General features: G+C 39.1%; 1 protein-coding gene across 1 annotated transcript in view; it reads left to right on the top strand.

Moving 5' to 3' along the window:
- agps (alkylglycerone phosphate synthase) overlaps positions 1–25,368 on the top strand; it is a 166,252-nt gene that overhangs the window by 92,260 nt on the left and 48,624 nt on the right. Inside the window, exons 9-13 of the mRNA XM_073047139.1 lie at positions 4,311–4,436; positions 5,545–5,653; positions 12,638–12,765; positions 15,174–15,225; positions 22,475–22,551. Of these exons, the coding sequence (XP_072903240.1) occupies positions 4,311–4,436; positions 5,545–5,653; positions 12,638–12,765; positions 15,174–15,225; positions 22,475–22,551 (492 nt within the window). The remainder of the gene's footprint in view (positions 1–4,310; positions 4,437–5,544; positions 5,654–12,637; positions 12,766–15,173; positions 15,226–22,474; positions 22,552–25,368) is intronic.

Below are 25,368 nucleotides of genomic sequence, written 5' to 3'. Positions count from 1 at the left end.
GTGCTGAGTTCCTCCAGCATTTTGTGTGTGCACCTGGACCTCTTGTAACTTTCTTGGTTGCCGGACTTGAATGACTTTGATCTGGCCCTCACAGACTGCGGATCTCATGGACCATGCAAGGCTTCTGGTTGGAGAAGATTGTGAATGATTTTGAGGAGACGCCTACTTCTGTGACTGATTTTATAAAGTCTGTGACAACTGTGGTGTATCCATTCAGATCCACAGATGAATCCTTGAACACGCTGCAGTTCACTGACTTGAAGCAATCCCGTAGCCTCTCCTCTGCCTCCCACAACCACTTCTTTGTTGCCCTAATCTCTGGAGCCTTGCTCTTTAGCCTCTGCCTGCCAGATAGGAGAAGGACAGCCAGGAGCCAACACTCTTATTTTAAAAAAATGCATGTCCATCTTGGAAATGCTACATGGCCATTTCCTTATTCTGAAATTAACTCTGGTTTAAAACTCTTCTACCTGGAAAATATTCCCTTGCATCCATTTCATGGAGTTCAGTTGAGGTCTAAAATGATCCTAATTTTCAGGCATGTTGCTATTTCTGAAAGTCTTATTACCTTCTTCCTTGGATTTAATTTCACCTTTTGTTTGACCTGTTAGCCACGAATAAGCCTGTTTTACTTCTGGTTTTTGGTGCCTTTTAGAAGGATTTTTCTGGAAATATGCTTAATATTTTTACATGTTTTTTATTGTTTATAATGTATCATTTCTTTCAGTGCTAACATTTTTGTACCAACTATTGCCAGCTCTGCTCATTGTTTTTTTTGTTAGATTTAAGGACCTGGCTTTGGATTGAATTTCAAATTGTGTCTAAAATATTAATGCAGTCACTTTTCCCTGAAGGCCCCTTTACAACAAAAAAGGCCCCTTTCTTACAGCACAAAATGAGATCTCAGATGGTCTTTTCTCCAGTTGGTTCCACAATATTAATGATCTGGCAAATATCTGGTGGTTATGCAGTGAATTTGTTGTCTTCCTATTAATGTAAATTTAACCTGACCAGGCAATGTGAGGTTTAAACTCCTGCAGAATTATTATGTTACTCCTGTTATCTACTCTTAATTTCCTGATTTATGCTGTTTCTAATATTGCAAGTGCAATTTGGTGTCCTATAAGAAATTGCTGTATTAATGGTTTTCTCCCAGTTTCTGTTTCTTAATCCAAACTGATTCTGAAACTTCATCAGCCAAGCCAGTATTGTTGCTGCTCACTGTACTGATCTCATCCCTTACCTAAATTTAGATTTTTGAACTTGTGACTGTATAAAATGTGCTGTTTATTGACCTAGAACAACTGATTCATATAAATTATAGTAAAACTAGTATATATTGCAGGATATATTAAGTGTTGGGTGGGCTGTTAATGATCATGTTTTTAACAAAATTTTTTTCTGGCTCTAAATAGTGTCTCAAGACTTTTAGCAGCCTTTTTTTTTGAAAAAAGGCCAAATCTTTATTTTTCAAGGTGATTGAATCCTGTTTTTGAGTAAAAAAGATATAAAATTAATTCTGGAAGTAACAGTTCAGTTGATATGCCATAATGCAGGCTTTGGATTTTATGTAGACGTTGATGTGTATTCTTTGCCCCTTCTAAATGGTTCCAAGATTCCCAAGATGTTTTGCTCAATGTATCCCAGTCATGAGGAAATTTATGTGAAGTGGTTTTGGTAATGCCACTTGTATAAAGGTGGCAGCAATAGATATTTGATATTTCCATACTGTTTCTTTGCTGTTATTTTGCTGTTCAGTGATATTTGATAGTCAGAATATATATTTGTTACTTTGAACCATGTGTATTAACTTGTATTTTAAGCTCATCATTATTTAAGTAACTTTTTTTAGTAAATTGATCTCTTTGAGACCAAGGGAATGGAAACTTTGAATTAAAATCTTGGATCTCCCCTTCCTCTTTTTAAGGACATAATCTACTGCTATTACTGTTACTGTTAATTGTTATTAGTGTTTGTTCTAATTTGAAGATTGGGATAAGCATGTATAAATGATGAGCATTTGAATGATTTTTGCTGTGGTCTCAACTACAGCACTAAAAATGTATATTTCTATTATTTCTTCACTAGTCACAACTAAAGGATACCTACCCTGTCTCAAAGTTAATTTTATTGTTAAATGTACCAGTACTTTTATACACAAATGCAATGAAAAGCTTGCTTGCAGCAGCATTGCAGACAGCGCCATCATGTTAGCAACTTTGACAAGAAAGGTATAAATTAAACAAATTGTATGATTTTGTCTTACAAAAAAACAATTAAACCAATTAAAACAAAATTCTATTTTAGTGCATAGTTGTCAGTATTCATGATGTTACTAAACTGTAGTGACTAGTGTTCTGCTGGTTATTTCAAGAACTGAATGGATGAAAGGAAGTATTTGTTCTTGAATGTGATTGTGTGGGACTTCAGACTTCTGGACTTCCTCTTCAGTAGTAGCTGCAAAAAGATGGCATGGCTTAGCTGGTAGGGAATTTTGATAGATGTTGACTTGAGGTACCACTTCCTGTAGATACTACCAACAGTGGGAGGGATGTGCCCATGATATATTAGGCAAAGTTTATTACTCTGAAGCTTCTTGTGGTCCTGTGCATTTGAAATGCTGACCCAGACCATGGTGCTTTTATGTCAGAATGCTTTCAGCAGTATATCTGTAGAAGTTTGTTGATGTTCAATTATCAACTTAACCTCCTCAGAAATTATAGGTGTTCCTTGTCAGCTGTAATTTATAGTAACAGCAAACCAGAGATACTTAGTCAAAACGTCAATGTTTGTTAGTTATTAACTCAGTCTGAAAATATCTTCTGGCTTTTGCTGAAATAAATGGGCCTTGGGAAAAAGTGTTCTTGCACGTGTTAAGATTGATTGACCTGTTGATCAAGTGGAGGACTGCTCTGCTAAAATTGAATCTGTTGGTGATGCTACAATGTTAAGTATACCATTCTGTTGTACACCTTGTTTGATATCTAGAGTAAGTGTTTCAGAATTTTCAGTAGCTCCATTTGGAAAACGGTTATTGATTAGCTAAGGCCTGTCCAGGACAGTGCTTTTCTGATTGTAACTGGCAAGTCCTATCCTCAATACTTCTGGAGATGTTATAAACCTTTTCCCCAGATTTAGCATCTATCAAAAACATTATATGTCTACATGTTCATTATATTGTATGTACCTGTGAGGCTGTTGCCAGTATTTTTTTGTTTAATTACCCCCAGGCATACATTTACTTGGGAAGCAAACTATTTCCTCAATTAAAAATGCGGGAGCTATTGCTACTTCAGTGTGGATGGAAGCATAGTTTGCGATTTAGATTGTTAGTACTGGAGAATTAAGAAAGCAAACGTGCTTTTAAGTTGCAGAAAAGGTGTGAAGAGAACTGAGAATGCCTGCAGGCTGCTGTTGTTAATAAACTAATAGTTAGAGTTGGGAAAAAAACCAGTGCAATATACTAAGCACAGATGCAGGCACATCTGAGGAGGGGAAAGTGGTTACCTGGATTTATTACATTGTTGGAGGTGGCAGAAATTATGGAGGATGATCCATTGAATGTAGAGGCTGGTGGGATGAAAAGGATAATTAAGGATAATTCTGTCCCAGTTCCAACTGGAAGTTGTGCAAGCACGATTGGAAAAAAATGCTGGAAACCTTTATTCTACATTTAATTCAACTCCATCACATCGTTTTCATAAAAGAATGTACTGTATGTTATACTTAGCCATTTCTTCCAGTTGAAATAAATGGTCTTAATAAGTCCATTAAGACCTGCCAAAACTGGTGTCTTCCAGCTGGACCTTGAGTTGTTCCAAGAGCAGTGGTCAGTTGTATGAGAGATTGGGACTTTTGTTTGAGATTCCTCAGTTTCTGCACAGTTAAGTAGAGAAATGCTTGTTGTTCCAAGATCTGATCCATGTTGACATTGCAGTAGCAATTGTTTTGTACTTGAGTTTTAATTTGAAATATTCAAACCATTTCGAACATTTGCCAGTGATGTAGGTAGGAACAGAGGAGAGGTCCTGTAAAGGGATTTTAGAGAACTAGATAGAACATTTAAGAAGGAGGACTTGCAGAGTTGTAATTTCAGGATTACTGCCCATGTTATGTGCTAATGAGGTGGGAAATAGATGCATAGTGTAGCTAAGGAACTGGTGTGGGATGGAGGTCTTCAGACTTATTCCAGGACAAGTATATAGAAAACTGCTGCTTAAAAAAAAACTAACAAATTTAAATATTCATTCCAATTATTTTATATAGAGGCAGCTCTTTCAAGTAACTATTTTCTTAAATTTTTTTTGAAGCTTAGTGAACATGGCTATTGCACAGGACATGAACCAGATTCAATGGAGTTCAGCAGCCTTGGAGGCTGGGTAGCTACGAGGGCTTCGGGCATGAAAAAGAATATCTATGGTAACATTGAAGATCTGGTGAGTATTTTTAAAATGCATTTTATTGTTAAGCTTAGTAAAATCAACTAAACTTTAAAGTTTTAGTTTTCTGGATGTGCATTATTTGGGGGGGGGGGGGAACTGCATTTGTTTGCCTGTTGCTTTTAGGCTGCTGCTTTGAGCCTCTTCAATCCTTGTTCTAATAGTACAACTCCACTGTTGATTAGACAGCATATTAAAATTGAAAGGAGGTAAATGTTCAAGTCATGCATATCATCATTTATCCCACTTTACTGGCTGAAACAAATCTAAAACCCATCATTCCACTTGTTTCAAATCTAGTCAGAATGATAGTGTAGAAGGTAGCGTGACGCTATTACAGCTCAGGGCATCAGAGTTCAGTCCTGGTATCCTCTGTAAGGAGATTGTACATTCTCCCCGTCAAATGCATGGGTTTCTTCCCAGACCAATGATGTACTGGTTAGTAGGTTAATTGGTCATTGTAAATTATCCTGTGATTAGGCTAGGGTAAATTGGTGGGTTAATGGTGGAGCAGCTCAAAGGGCTGAACGGGCTTATTCTGTGCCATGTCTCTAGATAGATAGATAGACAGGGATAGAGCTAAAGATCAGTAGGATAACACTACCTAAAGATATTGTTTTTATAATGCCAATAAATTGAGAATAATTCACTAAAGCCGGAATGAAGCAAATAACCATATAACAACTACAGCACGGAAACAGGTCATCTCGGCCCTTCTGGTCCATGTTGAACGCTTACTCTCACCTAGTCCCACCTACCTGCACTCAGCTCATAACCCTCCATTCCTTTCCTGTCCATATACCTAACCAATTTTTTTTAAATGACAAAATTGAACCTGGCTCTACCACTTCTACCGGAAGCTTGTTCCACACAGGTACCACTGTCTGAGTAAAGAAGCTCCCCCTCGTGTTACCCCTAAATTTTTGCCCCTTATCTCTCAACTCATGTCCTCTTGTTTGAATCTCCCCTACTCTCAATGGAAAAAGCCTATCCACGTCAACTCTATCTATCTCCCTCATAATTTTAAGTACCTCTATCAAGTCCCCCCTCAACCTTCTACGCTCCAAAGAATAAGGACCTACTTTGTGCCTTTCTTTGTTTTCAGATTGTCCATATAAAAATGGTTACACCAAAAGGCATAGTAGAGAAAAGCTGTCAAGGTCCAAGAATGTCTACTGGCCCTGATATATACCACTTCATTATGGGATCTGAAGGTAATATTTCAAAGCTAATTTTGTTTTCATGCCTCAACTAAATAAGGAAGTAATGAGAAAAGGGCATATTTAAGGTGGTGAGATTGCATAATGATGGATTGTGGTACTGCCTTTTAAAGATGTCCTTGATGGTTGTGTGGTTTGTTTCTGTGATGGAGCTGGCTGTCTACAACCCTCCACAGCCTCTTTTGATCTTACACATTGGAACCTCCATACATAGGCAGTGAAAGAACCCATCAGAATGCTCTCCATTGTACATATGTAAAAATTTGCTAGATGCTTCAGTGGCATACCAAATCCCCTCAAACTCCTAATGTAGTATTGCTGCTCACGTGCCTCCTCCTTGATTGCGCTATTTTGGTTCCAGGATAGACTCGCTGAGATGTTGATGGCAGGGAACTTGAGGCTGCTTACCCTTTCCATTACTGATCTCTAAACAAGGACTGCTGTGTGCTCTCTTGTCTTCTCCTTCCTGAAGTCTACAATCAATTCCTTGGTCTTGCTGTCATTGAGTACAAGTTTGTTGTTGCGACACCCCTCAACCAGCTTATCTATCTCATTCCTGTATGCCTTCTCATCACCATCTGAGATATTACCATGAACAGTTTTCATTCTTTGAAACTCCAATGAATATAACCCTAACTCCTAGTTGTTGTTGATCAGATGGTGTTCTCATCCCAGGGCTTAGCTGCCTGTATCACTACCTGTGGGTGCATTATAGCTTACCATAGCAAGTGTTCTTTGCTTGACCACCAGAAACCAGAGCACCATGGAAGCTAGTTTCCCCTCTATGGATTCTGTCTATGCTTCTTACTACCTGAGTGAAACAGCCAGCATTATCAAAAATCTCACCCACCCAGATATTCTTTCTCCACCCTCCCATCAGGCAGAAGGTACAAAAGCATGAAAGCACATATTCCCAGGCTCAGCGACAATTTCTATTCTACTGTTATAAAACTATTGAATTTTTCCCTAATACAGTAAACTGGATTCTTGACCTCATAATCTATCTTATTGTGAACTTGTATCTTCCTGTATATTTGCACTGCACTTTCTCGTTACCGTAACACTTCATTCTGCACTCTGTTTTTGTTTTACCTTGTACTACCTAAATGCATCGTTGTAATGAATTGATCTGCATGGACAAGTGTACAAGACAAGTTTTTCCACTGCACCTCGGTTCATGTGACAGTAATAAACCAATGTACCAATTTAGTTGTCAAAATGCTGTTAGAAAATACTTTTCAGCTGTTGTCAGCCCTAGCCACATATTAAATATCTTCCAGAGATTTTTTTTTCAATGTAGCTTTAATCGAAAAGACTAAATATTAGAAGGCAGCTCTATAAAAAATTCATGGAGCATAATCAAAGACCTGCAATACTTTCTGTAAATTGAGTCATAGCACACAACAGCTCATAAGCTGGCCCTTCACCCCATCTAGCCCATGCCAAAATATTAATCTGCGTAGTCCCATTGACCTGTGGTTAGACCATAGCCCTCCATACCCCTTCCATCCATGTACCAATCCAAATTGCTCCTTAATGTTGATATTGAACCCACATCCACCATTTCAGCTGGCAGCTTATTCCACACTCTCACTACCCTCTGAGTAGAAATAGCTTCCCCTTATGTTCCCCTTAAACATTTCACCTTTCACCGTTAGCCCATGACCAACCCTCAGTGGAAAAAGCCTGCTTGAATTATCCTATATATAATCCTCATAATTTTGTATACCTCTTCCCTCATTCTTCTATGCTCTAGGGAATAAAGTCCTAACTTATCCATCCTTTATCTATAACTCAGGTGTTTAAATCCTGCAACATCCTTGTAAATTTTCTCCCCACTCTTTCAATCTTATTGACATGAAAAAGGATCTTGTGCATTGCCGGCATATATAACAAATAACTCTTCTTAGGCTTCTAGCCAGGTACAGGTGTCAATTTTAACTGATGATTTGATGACAAACTCTGCAATCTTCATCAGAGATGATGTCTAGCTATGTCTAGTCTGGTGGTATATATACCCCTGTAGTCCATCCCTCCTGACTGGTTAGTTCTCAACCAATTAAGTTTCCTCTGTCTCACCTTGTTTACAGTTCTTACTTAGAGCAAGACTTTCATCTTTGTTGAAATTCATATTCTCTAGTTTTATTTCGATGTCTTTCTTCACTAGGTGGTCCCAAAAACCATTGGTGGAGCACAATAGTTTAGTGTTGTTGAACTTAATCCTATGGCTGTTGTGAATGCAGTTTCCTGCCACTGCCAATTTTTCCAGGTAACCCAAACGGATGCACCACCTATTCTCCTTGATGCAGGTTTCCATCGTGCACTTCGTCTGGCCGATTATACGCTGCTTCACATTCACAGGGAGTCCTGTAAACGCCAACCATCCTGAGTCCCAGGTCATCTTTGACCTGCATAAGCTAGTATCTTAGCTTCTTTACAGGTTTGTGGATGGTATTAATCCAGTATTTCTTCAGGATCCTGGTGATCCTTCCAGAAACTGTAGAAATATAGGGAAGACGGGCAATAGTGACAGATGTTGTTAGGTTTCCTGGTTTTTCTCATCAGCGCATTTAATAAAGATGAAGGTCTCACTCTAAGAAAGAATTGGAATTTGAATGTAAACAAGGTGGGAAAGAGGGAACCTGATTAGTTGAGGACTAACCAATCAGGAGGGATGGATAACTGGGGTATAGAAACCACCTGGGCATCATCACTGTTGAAGATGATGGAGTCTGATATTGAAGTGCTGGTTGAAATTGATATCCGTACTCGGCTGGAAGCCCAAGAAGAGTTTATTCACCTTATTGACATTTTTTCCTGCAGGTACAGTAGTTGACCAGAACTGGACACAATACTCCAAATTTGGCCTCATCAATATCATACAATTTCAATATAAAATCCCAACTCCTAGAGTCAGTACTTTGACTTATGAAGGCTAACATGCCAAAAGTTTTCTTTACGACCCTATCTACCTTTGATGCCACTTTGAAGGAATTATGGATCTATGTTCACAGATCTTTCTGTTCTATAGCACTCCTCGGTGCCCTACCACTCACCATGCAAGTCCTACAATGGTTGGTCCACCCAGAGCACGACACCTCCTACTTATCTGCATTAAATTCCATCTGCCATTTTTCCAGCAGGTCTCAGATCCCACTGCAAGCTTTGATAGTATTCCTCACTATCCACTACACCTCCAGTCTTTGTGTCATCCGCAAATTTGGTGATCCAGTTTACCACATCATCCAGATCGTTGTTATAGATGTGAGACCACAATGGTCCCAGGCCTTCAGTCAGAGAGGCAACCCTAAACTACCATTCTTTGGCTTCTCCTGTAAAGCCATCATCTAATTCAATTTACTACTTCATTTTGAATGCCAAGTGACTGAACATTCTTGACCAGCCTTCCATGCAGAATCTTATCAAAGGCCTTGCTGAAGTCCATGTAGACAACATCCACTGCCCTGCCTTCATCATCTTTCTTAGTAATCACCATAAGAATGGTTAGACATGACCTACCACACCCAAAGCCATGTTGGCTATTCCTGATCTCTATCTCTGATCTCTGATCTCTAATCTCTAATCTCATCCCTTAGAATACCTTCCAGTAATTTACCCACTAGTGATGTCAGGTTTACTGGCCGATGATTTCCTGGGTTATTCTTAGTGCCTTTCTTAAATATCAGAACAACATTAGCTGTCCTCCAATCCTCCAGCACCTCACCCATGGCTAAGGATGTTTTAAATATTTCTGCTCAGGCCCCTGCACTTTTTGCACTAGCCTCCCATGGGGTCAGAGGAAATACCTTGTCAGGCCCTGGAGATTTATCCACCTCAATTTGCCTCAGGACAGCAAACACCTCCTCCTTTGTAACCTATAAATGGTCCGTGACCTCACTGCTATAGACTCTGTAAATGCAGATGCAAAAAAAATTGATTTAAGATCACGCCCATCTCCTTTGGCTCTGTTTCAGAGGACCAATTTCGTCCTTTGCTATTTTTGCTCTTAATATATCTATAGAAGCCCTTGGGATTCTCTTTCACCTTGTCTGCAAGAGCAACCTTTTATCTCCTTTTAGGCCTCCTGATTTCTTCCTTAAGTGTTCTCCTGCATTTTTCTCCTCAAGTATCTCATTTGGCCCTTCATGCCAATACCTGCTATGCAACTCCTTTTTCAGAATCAGGCCTTCAGTATGTCAAAAACCAAAGTTCCCTAAACCTGATATTTTATTTTGTCAGGAACATACAAAATTTCACTTTTGAAGGCCTTGCACTCACCGAGTACACCTTTGCTAAAAAAAACAACCTGTCCCAAGTGATATTTGCCAGATCCTTTCTGATATCATCAAAACTGGCCTTTCTCCAATTTAGAATCTCAACCCGAGAACCACTCCTATCCTTCTCCAGAATTATCTTGAAACTAATGGCATTTTGATTCTAGATGCAAAGTGTTCCCCTACACAAATTTCTGTCACTTGCCCTGTCTCATTCCCTCATATGAAATTATTAAGGAAAATTTCATGAGGACTTTTGACAAGTTTTATCCCATCCAGCCTTTTTACAGTATGGGAGACCTACTATCACAACCCTGTCTTGCAACAGTCTGCAATCTGTCTACAAATTTGCTCCTCTAAATCGCATTCACTGTTGGGTGGTCTGTAATATAATCCCATTAACGTTGTCATCCCTTTCTTATTCCTCAGTTCCATCCATATAGCCTCATTAGACGAGTTCTCCAATTTGTCCTGTCTGTGCACTCCTGTGACATTTTCCCTGACTAGTAATGCCACCCCTTCCCCTTTTTAATCCTTCCTGCTCTATCGCATCTAATTCAATGGAACACTGGAACATGGAGTTGCCAGTCCTACCTGTGTCGTGGTTTTTCGTGCCTTACAAATGACCAGGAGACGCAGAAGATTCTTCAAGAAGGGTTAAACTTTAATTTGCAAATCAAAGCTGAGACAGTCATTGAGCTAGTCGCTGATTGTCCACCGATTCTCGGACACAGCAGCTTTTTAAAGCAATCTCCTGGACCAGTTGCTATAGTTGCATATCACACGTACTATCTTGTCCCTATTGTTTCTACCTATTGACTTATTCATGTTCTAGTCTACATCTCTTAGCTACCTCTTATTAACACACCATTGTCTCCTACATTCTTAAGATTTCAAATAACAAGTTCAAACTACATAATCTACATCAAGGCTGACTACATAGCTTTAGTTACACAGCAAACAAGTTCAAAGCAAAACATCTCTTAGCTACCTCTTATTACCACGCCATTGTCGTCTACATTCAATTGGATACATGCAGAGCCCATAGCCAACTTCAAAGCTGACTTCCTCTCATTAGCATATATTAACACACCATTGTCTTTAGCATTTCACATAGTTTTGGTTACACAGCAAATAATACAAGTTTTATACTCCATAATATTTATACTCCAATACCTGCAACCCAAGTCTTAGTAATAGGTACAATATCATAATTGCAGGTGCTGGTCCAAGCCCTAAGCTCACCTGCCTTTCCTACAATTCTCCTTGGATTGAAGTATACTGAAGTAAATCAGAATGTTAGTCCCTCCCATGTTCAACCTTTTGATTCCTGACTTTGTATATAGGCTTAACGTTTTTCCCTACAACCACTCCACTATCTGCTCTGGTGTCTGGTTCCTATCCCCCTGCAACTCTACTTTTAAGCCCCCACATGCAGCACTAGCAAACCCTCCCCGTCCAGTTCAGGTGCAAACCGTCCCCTCTGTACAGTTCCCACCTTCCCTGGAAGAGAGCTCACCCTCCTGCACTGTCTTCTGAGCCATCTGCTAAACTGTATGAGCTTCCTATTTCTGGCCTCACTAGCACATGGCACGGATAAAGCGTACACCAAAATGTGTCCTTTTGCTGGGCACAGCCTGCAAGTATTGTCGTGCCAATATAGCATGCCTACAACTCACTAAACCAAACCCCAATCATAGATCTTTAGAATGTGAGAGAAAAACAATGTGGTCACAGGGAAGAATAACATAATAATAAGTAACTTTCACTTAGCAAATTTTCTCATTTCCAATGTACAGAATTTAGATGTTCTTGCCCTGAGGCTCTACATTCTAGTTAGAGGCATTTGATATTTGAAGTTCATTGTAGAATACTTTTACCCCTAGTAGTTTTTTATATTTCCTTTTCAAATGGAAATAATTGTTGTTCACAAGGACAAAATATGGTATTTAATGCAAGCTAATGCTCAAATTTATTTCCAGACTATTTTCCAAAGATATAATGTTTGTATACACATTTTACTTTTTTAAATGAATGTGCATATAATGGTCAAGAGGTGAACACTGTGTAATATGGGAGTAACACCTTGGAAAAACAAGTTGAGAAAAATAATTTATATTCCATGTTTATTGAACAATAAAAACTGCACATGACTCATTCAGTGACTCATGAGTGCAATGGAAGAGTTCAATATAAATTTTCTATCTGGAATTCATTGAAACTATGCTAAATATGATGGAACTTCATGCTTCACTTTCAAAATACTTTGCTGGTTTTAGTTTAAAGTTGTAGAGAATCTGGTGCTGACTTGCAAATATTCAGTTACATCAAACATTGTTATGTGGAAAACTAGCAAGTTTCTGCCACATATCTTTGCCAATGCTTGCCAGTCTTCCCACTAATCCACCTTTAATTGAATCTGGACATGATTTCCCTCCTGTTTGTTCTTTTTTGAAACCTTAATTTGCCGGTTAAGGCTTTGTAATTTTGTGGCATAAGGCAGTGTTCTTGTGCATTCAGTGTTGCATTATTCAGTCAGAGTAGAATCTAATTTATTACTACGTCAAAGTACCAAACCATAATTGAAACTATGGCTGTGTTGCCGGGGACCCCTTTGCAATGACAACAATCAGGCTTTGAAAGGGTCTTTATGTTGTGTAGTACTACTGTATACTTACGTCATATTCTCTTTCTTGCATTTCAGGAACACTCGGTGTAGTTACAGAAGTCACAATAAAGATCAGATCATTGCCTGAATATCAGAAATACGGTTCTATTGTGTTTCCAGACTTCGAACATGGTGTGGCCTGTTTACGAGAGGTAGCACGGCAGGTAATTCTCATCTCTTTATTCTTGTTTACAAGAGACTTAAGTGTATTTTTTTTACTAAGGGAATGCTTCTGCACAGTATAGAACAGTTGATGTTAATATACATAGAAATATTGTAATTTCTGTTTGAGTAAATAGCATGATAAAATGTCAGTAATTCTTTGAAAGAACTTAACCAGAAATTTTACAATTCACCATGTGTGAGAATCTATTCTTAATTATTGCAACTTCACTATGTGATTTCTTTTTATGATTATCCTTGGTCTTGTACAACTGTATAATGGATGTGTTGATGTATGATCTCCTTGAGATTCCAACAATGAGTCAGTTACATCTAAATTCACAAAAGGGGTAGTTGTTAAATCTGTTTCAAGAATCAGAATCTGGTTTAATATCACCGGCATATGTTGTGAAACTTATTAACTTTGAAGCAGAGGTGCAGTGCAATACATGATAACAGATAGGAAGAAAACTTGTGAATTAGTGTAAGTATTTAAGGTAGTGTTCATTGGTTCAGTGTCCATTCATAAATTGTATGGCAGAGGAGAAGAAGCTGTTCCTGAATCACTGACAGGAGGCTTCTGAACCTCCTTCCTGATTGTAGCAATGAGAAGAGGGCATGTTCTGGGTGCTGGAGGATCTTAATGATGGGTGCTGCCTTCTCGAGGCACTGCTCCTTGAAGATGTCTTGGATACTATGGAGGCTAGTGCCCATGATGGAGCTGGCTAATTTTACAACTCTCTCCAGCTCTCTTTGACCCTGTACAGTAGCCCCCCCCCACCCTCATACCAGACGGTGAAGCAGCCAGTTGGAACAGTACACCTGTTCTAGTTTCCAAAAAAATCTACTTGCTGCTTTTCTTTGTATAGTGTTTAAATAATGTTCATTTAATCTTTATTTTGCACTATGCGTGAATGTTTATTTTGATCCTCATATTTCCCATCAAGATTGACAAGAGAATTTTATGTGCATCCCTTGCTCCAACACTTTCAGCAGTAATGGTTCAAATAATTTTGTATTAGAAAGAACTAAAGCTTGGTTTTACATTCAGTTGGATTCTAAGTAATGTATCAGGGGTGGCAAGTGAGTGTGAATTTCAGATTAGATCTTCTAATTATTCAGCTGGAGAAAGTATTAATCAGTACATGCATAAGCAGCTTGAAGAGGAAGAACGTGAAGCTGCTGAGGGTTGAGTGAGGTGATGGGGAGGTTGTCTCATATCTGGAAGCTTGCTCTTTCTTTCTCCACATGTGCAGAGTCCACTCATCACAAACCTGCACTGAAGTAGACCAAGTAGACAAGAAAGCATTGAAGTCAGTAGTTTAGGCCAAATAAAATATGACCTCACATTGCAGCCTGTATCATAACCAAACTCAATTTCTGGAAAAATGAATGTTTTAAGCTAACACATAACTCTGCATTAGAATATAAACTGAATTGCAACTGTAGTGGAAAAAATTGATTTAAATTGTTCATAACATAAAGCAAAATTTATTTTTGGATATAGTTTTAATTCACATTCAGTTTGACGTTAATTGGGTTTCAGTAATTGGAGTGATGCTAGTTTCAGTGAAGTATGTAGAAGTTGTAGAATTATTCAAATGATACAAAGATAGATGTGTGGGCACATTGTGTTGAGGAAGAAGAAAGTCAGCACGAGGACTTGGACATATTAGGAAATGGGCAAAGAAATGATGGATTGAATACAGTGTCAGGATGTGTATGGTCATGCCATTTGGTAGAAAAAATAAAGGCATGGACTATTTTCAAAATGTGAGCAAATTTAGAGGTGCAAATGGACTTGGGAATCCTAGTATAGGATTCCCTAAAGGTTAGCTTGCAGGCAATGTTAGTGGTAAAGAAGGCAAATACAATGTTAGCATTCATTTCAAGAGGATGTAATGTTGAGGCTTTTTAAGGCATTGGTCAGACTGCATTTGGGGTATTGTGAACAGTTTGGGGCCCCGTATCCAAGAAGAAATATGCTGGCGGTGAGGAGGGTGCAGAGATGGTTCACAAGGATGATTGTCAAAGTGAAGGGGTTAATGTATGAGGAGTTTGGCTCTGGGCCTGGACTTGCAGGAGTTCAGAAGAATGAGGGGGAATCTCATTGAAACTTACCGAATATTGAAAAGCCAAGAAAGAGTGTAGGTGGAGAGCATGTTTCCAATACTGGCAGAGTTTAGGACCAGAGAGCACAGCATCAGAATACAAGATTGTCCCTTTAGAGAAGAGATGGGAGAATTTTTGACAAAGATGAAGGTAATAAATCAACCATGGAGCAGAATCGGTTGGCTGAATGGCTTAAGTTCTGCTTCTACGTCTTATGGTCTTAATTTCTGAAAGTGCAAATCTCAGAATTCCATTCTTTTGTATTCAGCATCAAAAAATTTGTTTTTTTCTGCTACAGCGATGTGCCCCTGCGTCAATCCGACTAATGGACAATGCACAGTTCCAGTTTGGTAAGGAAATATCAGTTCTCCAGAGTTGTTTTTATTAATAGAACATTAAGTTTAATTTTCTTTAGTTAATGAACTAAGAATAGTAAATATGCAACAAATTATCTATCTAGTTCTATGCTAAATGACATTGAAACATCAGCAGCTATAGACTCCAAGTTAATAACACAGCCAAATGTATTGATGCAGGTAGAATATCAGTGGTCTTTCTTTTTCTTGGTAGTCTTGGGACAAAATTGAAATTGAAAAGCATATGTAAGACAGATTCTGTTAGCTTTGAATATAAAAATTATAAGTTCAAAGTAAATTTTATTATCAAAGTACATATATCATCATATACAACCCTGAGATTCATTTTCTTGTGAGCATTCTTGATAAATCTATAGAATAATAACTATAAAAGAATCAGTGAAAGACCGCTCAACTAGGGTATTCAACGAGAGTGCAGAAGGCAGCAAACTGTGCAAACACAAAAAGAAGAAATAATAATAATAAATAACCACTAAATATCGAGAACATGAGATGAAGAGTCCTTGAAAGTGAATCCAATGATTGTGGGAACATTTCAATGATGGGGCAAGTGAAGTTATCCCCTTTGGTTCAAGAGCCTGATGGTGGATGGGTCATAACTGTTACTAAACCTGGTGGTGTGAGTCCTGAGGCTCCTATACCTTTTTCCTGATGGCAGCAGCGAGAAAAGAGCATGGCCTAGGTGTTGGGGGACCCCGATGATGGATGCTGCTTTCCTGCGACACCATTAGATGTGCTCAATGGCGGGGAGGACAGGGTCGTATTCACTATTTTTTGTAATTTTCCTTTCAAGGGCATTGGTCTTTCCATAGCAGGCTGTGTTGTAGTCAGTCAATATACTTTCCACTACACATCTATAGAAGTTAGTCAAAGTTTTAGATCTAATGCCAATCTTCATCATTGTAATTCTTCACGATTTGTGATTGCACTTGCGTGTTGGGCTCAGGATAGGTCCTCTGAAATAATAACACCTAGGAATTTAAAGTTACTGACCCTCTTGACCTCTGATCCTGCAGTGAGAACTGGCTCATGGATCTCTGGTTTCATTCTCCTGAAGTCAATAATCAGCTCCTTGGTTTTGCTGACGTTCAGTAAGAGGCTGTGGTTATGACACCACTCAGCCAGGTTTTCGGTCTCCCTCCTATATGTTGAATCATCACCACCTTTGATTCAGCCTATGACGTTACAAGAGAAAAGGTTTTGCTTTGGTCTCAGGATTTGAGCTGTTGGTACTGTAACTCATGAGCAAATTAAGCTGTTCAAGTTTCATTGTGATGTGCATTTTTTAATCTGCACCATTATTGGTATTCAAATGTTTTGTTTCATTTTTGATCTAAGATATTGAACAGTGAATTTTTTTTACTAAATAATTAGAATATTATTGATATTGTTTCAAAAAACATGATCTTGCATCTTCCAATGTATGATTTTTATGGAGGGAATACATTTTTAATGGGATGTTAATTACTGATTATTAGGACAGCATGAAACATATTGATTTCCCAAGAGATATTAAAACTTGAAAGCAACACAATTTACTTCGTTAGCACATCATAGAACTGAAGATATAAATTATCTCAAGGATTTGAAGTTCAAGAGCAAGTCATTTTTAATCACATTCTTGATGCTCCTTACATTTGATATTGCACACATTTTTGTACCTCTAGCTAATTTGCAGTAAGTTTAATGCTAAATATCTATAAACCATACAATCTTATGGCACTTAACAGTCTAATGACAGGCCTGCTCCAAGTTATTTTAATGCTACATAAATGGAGAAAGTTTGATGTTGCTTGGTAATTAGTTTCATCAGCAGTTGAGGTGACATCTTCAATGCACAGCTGCTAGTGTTTCTCTCCATGAGTGCTCTGCGTTTATATAGGCCCTCATTCGCTTGCTTCAGTCCCGATTGGCTATCTCTTCAGTTGATCTTTGAATTCTATTGGCTTATGTTTCTTTGGCTCTAGATTTGTAGGTGGCATCTATTTTGATATATTTGTTTATGGAGTTATCAGAAGAGAACGGCCCTTCTAAAAACTCGTGCCCGTTTCATGTTTACTTGAGCCAGAACCTCCGCGTGTGCCAGTTGAAGTGGTGTCCTTTCTGGTCTTTATTTGTCGAGATTAGCAACAGTGGATCAGGTTCTGTGCCGCCAGTTTGTCTTCCCATAAACTGTATCATCTTATCTTGCTGATGTAGTTCTTGTTGCTGAAGGGGTAGCCAGTTAGGATTGAGGCAAGCTAATGGGGGTCTAAGTAAAACTCTCAGAGTGAAACACCAACAACTGCGCACTGAAGGTGCCACCTTGACTGGTTCCAAAACATCTGCAAGCTAATTGCCAAGCTCAGCAACAGGGCAACATCAAAACCCTCAACCCGAGCTATCAATATTCTTCACCATCCTACATGGAATATGTGTTGAGCATTAAAAAAAAGAAAGGTGTAAGCCATTCAAACCCTTGCATTTGTTCCACCCTTGAATATGATATTTGCTGATCTTGTACTTTAATACCATCTTCCTATACTAGCCCCATGTTCCTTAATTCCTTTAATAGCCAAAAATCTCTTAATTTAATTCACAGTATAGAAACCTGAAGCTTCAATTATACCAATTTCAGCATCAAGGATGCAGATCGGGGCATGTACTCTGCTCCACCCTCTTGAGTGAAGGGATGATATCTGATTTACAAAATATACTTATTGCAGTCTTACAGTCACTCTTAATCAAATAATTTTAAATTGCAATGGTATATGGAGGTGAAAAGACAGTCTTAGTGTCCCTGTTAGTTTGGTTAGCCACAGAGTTACCAAATGCAGTTAGATAACAGGTACTCTAATCTATAGAAAGGTAGGTCTAAGAACTCTAGCTAAAAGAAGCGCACATTGTTAGCATCCTGTCCTATGAACATTGCATTCATGAAGAATGGACTTCAGTAAGTAAGGAACAGCGTTGCCCATGGGATGTTGGCCTTGGGTGAGAATAAGGTTCTGCTGAGTTTAGGGTGTCTGATGCATTTAAATAATTTAATGAAATAAATTTTAAGACCTGGCAATGACAAGAAAGATGATGTATTGCAGCTGTAGTATGGGGGAGTTGAATACTGATGTGATCCATGGCAACCACATCCAGAGCAAGTGTCTTTGGCTCAGAAATGATGTGGCTCAAACATTGATTTATCAGAGAAGGTGGTAATTTATTAATGATGAAAATTAATATATTTTACTGTTGCCACATGGTAAAACTGTACAGTGACCATCTTGTTTTGCATTACACTACACAAATCAATTCATTACAACTGTGTATTGAGGTAGAATAGGGTAAAACATTAACAGTGCAGAATAAAGTGTTTTCGTACAGAGCAAGAGCAGTGCAGGTAGATGGGAAAGTGCAAGGTCATAATGAGGTAGATTGTGAAGTAGAGTCCTTATTGAATGAGGGAAACTTTCAGTAGTGTGATAATGGGGGTAGAAGCTTTTTCTGAGCCTGGTGGTATGTGATTTCAGGCTTTTGTATCTTCTTGCCCAATGAGAAGGAGGAGAAAAGAGAATTTCTGGGGTGAGTGGGAGCTTTGACAATGCCAGTTGCTTTTTTGAGGCAGCAGGAAGTGTAGACAGAATCCTTGGAGGGGAGGCTGGTTTCTTTGATGTTCTGAGCTGTGTCCACAACTCTAGTTTCTTGCAGTCATGTGCAGTGCAGTTGGCATACCAAGCCTCGATGCACCTTGATAGGATGCTTTCTATGGTACATTAGTAAAAATTGGTGAGGGTCAAAGGGAGCATGCTAAATTTCTTTATCCTCCTGAGGAAGTAGAGGCACTGGTGAGCTTTCTTGGCTGTAGCGTCAGTATGGCTGGATCAGGACAGGCTATTGGTGACATTCACTCCTAGAAACTCTCAACCACAGCACCATTGATATAAACAAGAGTATGTGCACCGTCCAGCTTCCTGTAGTCAATGACCAGCTCTTTTATTTTGCTGAAATTGAGGGAAAGATTGTTGTCATGACACCATGTTACGAAACTCTATCTCCTTCCTGTACTCTAACACATTATTTGAGAAACGGCCCACTGTGGTGGGTTGCAAACTTGGAGATGGGGTCTGAGCAGAATTTTCAAAAGGTAAGTATGGATTGCCATTTCCCAAAATTTCATAGCTCCTAGGACAGTTGCCACAGATTGGAAGGTAGAAAATATTACCTTGTTGTTTAAAAAAGGAGTGAGGCGGAATATGGCAAGCTTTAGTCCAATTGTTGGGAACTGCCTGAATTTATGATGGTATTAAGTGGAGATGGAGGTAATAGGATTGGGTTGAGTGAACATGAATGTATGGAAGGGAAATCATACATCTGTGAGTTTTTGATGATATAATGAGCAGAATAGATGAAGACAAACAAATTGTATATTTGAACTTCTAGAAGGTGCCATGCCAAAAAGAAATCAAGAAACAAAATTAGAGGTTATGATATTGGTGCTGAAATGGGCAGTAGGTTGGTTAATGGACACAAGGCAATAAGAATGAACTGGTCATTTTTGGGTTTGAAGGCTACAACCACCAGAAGCTACTGGAATCAGTCCTGGGCTCCAGTTGTTTATGTTCTATATCAGTGATTTTGATTAGAGGGTTCATGTGCAAAGTATCCAAGATTTATGTTGATTCAAAGCTGTTGGCATTATGGGATGTGAGCAGGATACAGAAAACAGGCATTAAGGAAAAAAAGGGAGGTAGTTTTGGGTCACCCAATTTGGTTACTGGGAATGTGTGTTTGTTGTAGCAAAACAAATTACGCAGACTTGGACCTTCATCCTCAAGTTTAGTAGAATGAAAAGTGATTTCACTGAACTTAACACAATTCTTAAGGAGCTTGATAGATTAGTTGTAGAGATAATGTTTCCCTTGGCTGAGAACTAGTGGACACAGTCTCAAAATGGATCAGATAAGAACCTGAAATTTCTTCATGCAGAAGGAGAATAAACCTTTGATATTTTCTAGTTGAGGACTGTGGAGGTTGTTGTTGAATATATTCAAGGAAGGCCAGATTTTTTTTTAGGAACGTGGGCTGAGCACAAGAAGATGGTGTTGCAATGAGGACCAGTTATGATCTTATGAAATAATGCAATAGATCAAAGGGGCGTTGCTCCACTGGTGCCATGCCTTGTCCAAGCCTCAGATGATCAGCTTCTTACAGTCTTCTTCCTTTCAGCAAGTTGTCAGAGTGGAATCCTCTGATATCCTCTATATCCTCAGATATAGAAGGGCCTATGTGCACATTTAGCTAAGTACCTGTTTGTTGATTGTTTAGTTTTGTAGTTGTGTAATTTGGGGAGACTTAACAAAGTACCTGTTGAGTTTGAAGTGTTACTGAATGTGTCACAGCTTTTGTAATTTAGGGTGGCTTAGATGAGTGTTTGACTTAATATTTGGCTGAGTGTTTTACCATAAATGTGCTCACTCATAATGAGTGTCTTCTGTCCCACTTACCAAACCCACAAACTTGCTTCCCTATAACACTTGTACCTCTGAGTATCCGTGACACTTTGGTAAAGAAATGTAGTTCACTTGTAAGTGTAAAAATGGACTGGTTGGGGCAGGAGCTCTTAATTGTGGTAGCTTTTCTGCTGCTCCAGGATTCTTTATTTGCATGTCATTCATCTTTCAAATGTTTGTTGAGCTTGAACCCTGATCTTGGGTAATGTAGCATTTAATGCAACATGATCACAGCTGGAACATTCTGGAGTTTGGAGTTCAATACTGGTGCCATTCTGTAAGCATTCAGTATCTCCTCCCTGTGGAATGTGTGGGTTTCCCCTGGCTGCTGCAGTTTTCTCCCACTGTCCAAAGATGAACCAGGTAGGTAAGTAGTCCCATGATTAGGTAAGGGCCAATTGGGTTTGTCCGGGGGTTGTACGTCATGGCTGAAAGGGCATGCTCCGCGCTGTATCACTAAATAAATAAAGTAAAATAAAATAATTAAAATAAACTTTGGATTCCACCTCCAGTGGAAGAACCTATGCAGTGCATTTTCTTATTTGTTCATTTTTTTTCTGGATCCTGTGTGTTGCTGGCAAGGCTAACATTCATTGATGCTCTACAGATAGATATTTTATTGATTCTAAAGGAAATTACAGTATCACAGTAGCATTGCACGTGCACAGATATACAAATATCAGAAAAGAAGTAAGAATGAAAAAATAAGTTGCCTCAAACAGTCTACCAGGAGAGAGGGGTCATCACTTCCCGGCTGTAGGTGGACTCATAGAGCCTAATGGCCGAGGGTAAGAATTACCTTGTATAGCACTCTTTGGGGAGATACAGTTTTAGTCTATTACTAAAAGTGCTCCTCTGTTCAGCCAAGATGGCATGCAGAGGGTAAGAAACATTGTCCAGAATTCCCAGGATATTCCGTAGGGTCCTTTGTTCTACCACACCCTCCAGAGATGGCCAATTTGACAGTTTAACGAGGATTTAACCAGTTTATTGAGCCTGTTGGCATCACCCTTGTTAAAGGTAGTTTTATCAAATTTTCTTTTCAATGTAACAAGACACTTGGGAGAAATGGAGTTGATATTATACAAATGTTTGATGATTCAATCAAGATGGAAGATCATGGAATAAAAAAAGACTAAATATAAAGCTTGTTAAGTAATAGGAAACTGGATAGCAATGAAAGGTTCTTCAGATTGGAGGGAAGCAGGATTTGGTATTCCCAGGGTTGGAACCATTGCTTTCTAAGTGTTTAGTAATGGCTTTGACTTGAATATTCAGGACACAATTTCCAAATCTTCAGTCTTCGATCAGAAACAAACTGAGGAGGATGGTATAATTGCCAAGAGGGTATAGAAGACTATTAGAACGTGTGATAGGTGGCGGATGAAATTTATTGCTGAGAAATATGAAGAATACTTAGAACAGAAAATGGGAGGAGGTAACATGATGTCGAAGGTAGAATTCTAAAACTTCCAAGAATGGAGAGATCTGGGTTTGCTTGTGCATAGTTCATTGAAAGTGGCAGGACAGTAGTGCTTTCATAAAGCTTATGATAATTGCTGCATTTGTTCTTGTGATTTATGATCAAATACTATCCTTAATACTGACATCATGTGATTGTCACAGTCTATAGAAACATTACGATTCATCAAATTGTCAGTTTCCATTGGTTTGTTATGTTAAAATTCAAAGAAATGTTATATTTCCAAAGAACTTTCACAATTTCTGTTTCAAACTAGGGCATGCACTGAAACCACAAGTGGCCTCCATTTTTACTTCATTTTTGGATGGACTGAAAAAATTCTACATTACCAAGGTATATTAATTTGTTTTTCTTAACGCTACAATGATTAAAGGATACCACAAGTTATGAATATCATGGTGATGCGGATGAAATTTCAACATAAATATGTAATATTAAATCATTGAAATGCTTCTATCAAAATTGTTACTTTTTTTGAAGTTAGATGATAGTAATTCAAGCTAAACCAAGTTTGTATAAGATCTTAGATAAATATTTTGAATAAATGAACTGAAGTTCTGACTGGTGGAAAATTTTAAATTTGAACTTATTCCAAGAAAATTTAATGTTTTCTTAAATATTGTCCTTCATATCCAACAATAATAGGAAACCTTTGCGGAAGAGTTTTTCAAGTGGAAAAGCCATTACACTGGGGCAGTTCCACTCTCTTGACCATGGTAGTCAGGGTCCAGTAGTATGAGGGCTTGTCACAAACTGGGGTCTTCCTTGGTTTCAGTGGATGACCATGACTTCTTCAGTGCCTCACCATGCCCTTTCCTCTCCATGAAACATTGCAGAGCCGCCTCCCTGGCTGTTGGATATCAATGTAAACTTCATCTGCTGAGTTCACCAGAAGTAATTTCATGCGCTAGGACAGGCATGTCCCTATCTCACTGGGGTAGGAGGCCCACTAGCTCCCCCTCACCTTGTCAAAGTGGTGTACTGGGATGTGGCCACTGTCACATGCAAACAGGTACTTGCAATCGCCGGTGAGAGCTGAGTGTCCGGTAGGGCCCAAAGGTGAGTGAGTTGCCCCGGTACAGACATGACCAGCCTCTCCACCAGAGGGCTACATCTACCTGGACGCCCTGCATGCCCCAGATTTCCCAAATAACAGCCAATTTGTTGTCAGATTTAAAAAGTGAATACGCAGCTTCCCAAATTGTGTTTGTGTTTGATATCTAAAATGTTGAAAATCCCTTGTTTTAGGCCAAGTTGCTCATGGCTTATTTAAAATGCAGTGTTGAATGCATTTATCCTTTTACCTCTTCCATAATGGAGAGTTGTGTTAAATTATTTAAGGTTTTTTTTTGTAATTTAACTCTGGTTTAGGTATTCATTAGAATTTAAAGCCTTCCAGAAGTTTTGATGTGAAATATCCGATAGTTTCTGTAAATAGACTTACTGCCTTGCAGCTTTTTAGACTAATGTCACTATGATCTCCTATTTAACAGTTACATTGATGATAAATTATAGACTGGATTATTATCACTGACATAAGTCATGAAATTTGTTGTTCAGCAGCACCACTCAACCAGCCAATCTATCTGAGATACTGCCAACAATTGGCACCATCAGTGACTATGCTGTTTGAGCCTAGCTTAGCCACACAGTCATGGTTGTAGAACAGAATAGAGCAGTGGGCCAAACAGGTATCCGTGAAGTGCGCCTGTGTTGAATGTCAGTGAGCTGGGGATGTTTTACTGATCTACACTGACTGTGGTTTCCCACTAAAGAAGTTTTAACTCTAGCTGCAGAGGGAGGTACAGAAGTCCAGGTATTGAAGCTTTTAGATTAGTACTGAGGGGATGATGGTATAGAATGCCAGGATGTAATCGATAAACAACACCCTGACCTACATTTTTGCTGTTGTCCAGGTGCTCCAGAGATGTAGAGAGTCAATAAGATTGTATCCCTTTGTGGTAGTAGGCAAGTTGCAATGGGTCTAGGTCCTTGCTCAGGCAGGAATTAATTCTAGCAATGACCAACTTCTCAAAGCACTTCATTACAGAAGGTGCGAGTGCTACCGGGCGATAGCCGTTGAGGCAGCTTACTCTGCTCTTGGGCACCAAAATGATGTCCTTTTGAAGCGGATGGGAACCTCTGACTACAGCATTGAGAAGTTGATGTGCTTGAGCTCTTGAGCCGATTGATTGGAACAGATTTTCAGTACTCTGCCAGGTACACCTTCGGGTCTGACCCTTGCGAGGGTTCACCCTATTTAAGGATGTTCTGACATCAACTTCTGAGACAGACATGACAGGGTCACCAGATAAGTGGAGATTTGCACAGTCATAGTGTTATTCTGCCTTTAAGTGTCCATAAAAATGAGATGAGCTCATCCGGGAGTGAAGCATCACAGCCTCATATGAAATGACATCCCTTATAGTACACATACTTTGTTCCTAAACCTGTAACCGTTTGCTAGCAGAAGAAGCACTGGCCTTGCATTTTAGTACCATTGAGCATTAGGATGTCTATTTCCTCTGATACAAGAAGAATGGCACAGTGGATTGTCCTCCTGCTTCACAGTTCTAGCAATCCATGTTCAAACCTGACCTCTAGTGTTGTCTGAGTGGACTTTGCACATTGTCCTGTGACCACATGGGTTTCCCCCAAGGAGGAGTCAGGTTTCCTCCTGTATGCCAAAGAATTGCTGATCAGACCATAAATTGACTACTGTAAAGTTACTTCTAATTAGGGTGGGTGGCAGGAGAATTGAAGAGAGGAGGAGGAGATGCAACATGAAAATAGAGATTGTATTAGTGTGGATCATTGCTTGATGGTCACTACAGCTGTGCTGCCTTGAAGTGCCCGTTACCCTTATAGCCTACATTGTCTTACAAGATCAAATTTGGCTTCCTTAGTATTGTGCACAGTTAACACAGTAGTAATGTTTGGTTTTATCAGTCCAGTTAATCAGCATGATTTAAGTCAGTCATCAGCAATATTCTTGCGTCAGAAACACCCGGTGACTTGTGTGACTGACCAGGGTTTAAATCGTGTGATGGTGAAAGTGGGGTTGATCATTATTTTTTCTGTACAGCTCAAGGCAGTGCAGTTTTAACGTGGAAATCCTGAATCAGATCACTGGTTCCCTGCTGCTGTATG

Source organism: Hemitrygon akajei, chromosome 5 (genome assembly GCF_048418815.1).
Source record: "Hemitrygon akajei chromosome 5, sHemAka1.3, whole genome shotgun sequence".
Taxonomy (NCBI): Eukaryota; Metazoa; Chordata; class Chondrichthyes; order Myliobatiformes; family Dasyatidae; genus Hemitrygon; species Hemitrygon akajei.
The sequence above is the reverse complement of the archived record's forward strand: the minus strand, read 5'-3'. Positions and strand labels throughout refer to the sequence as shown.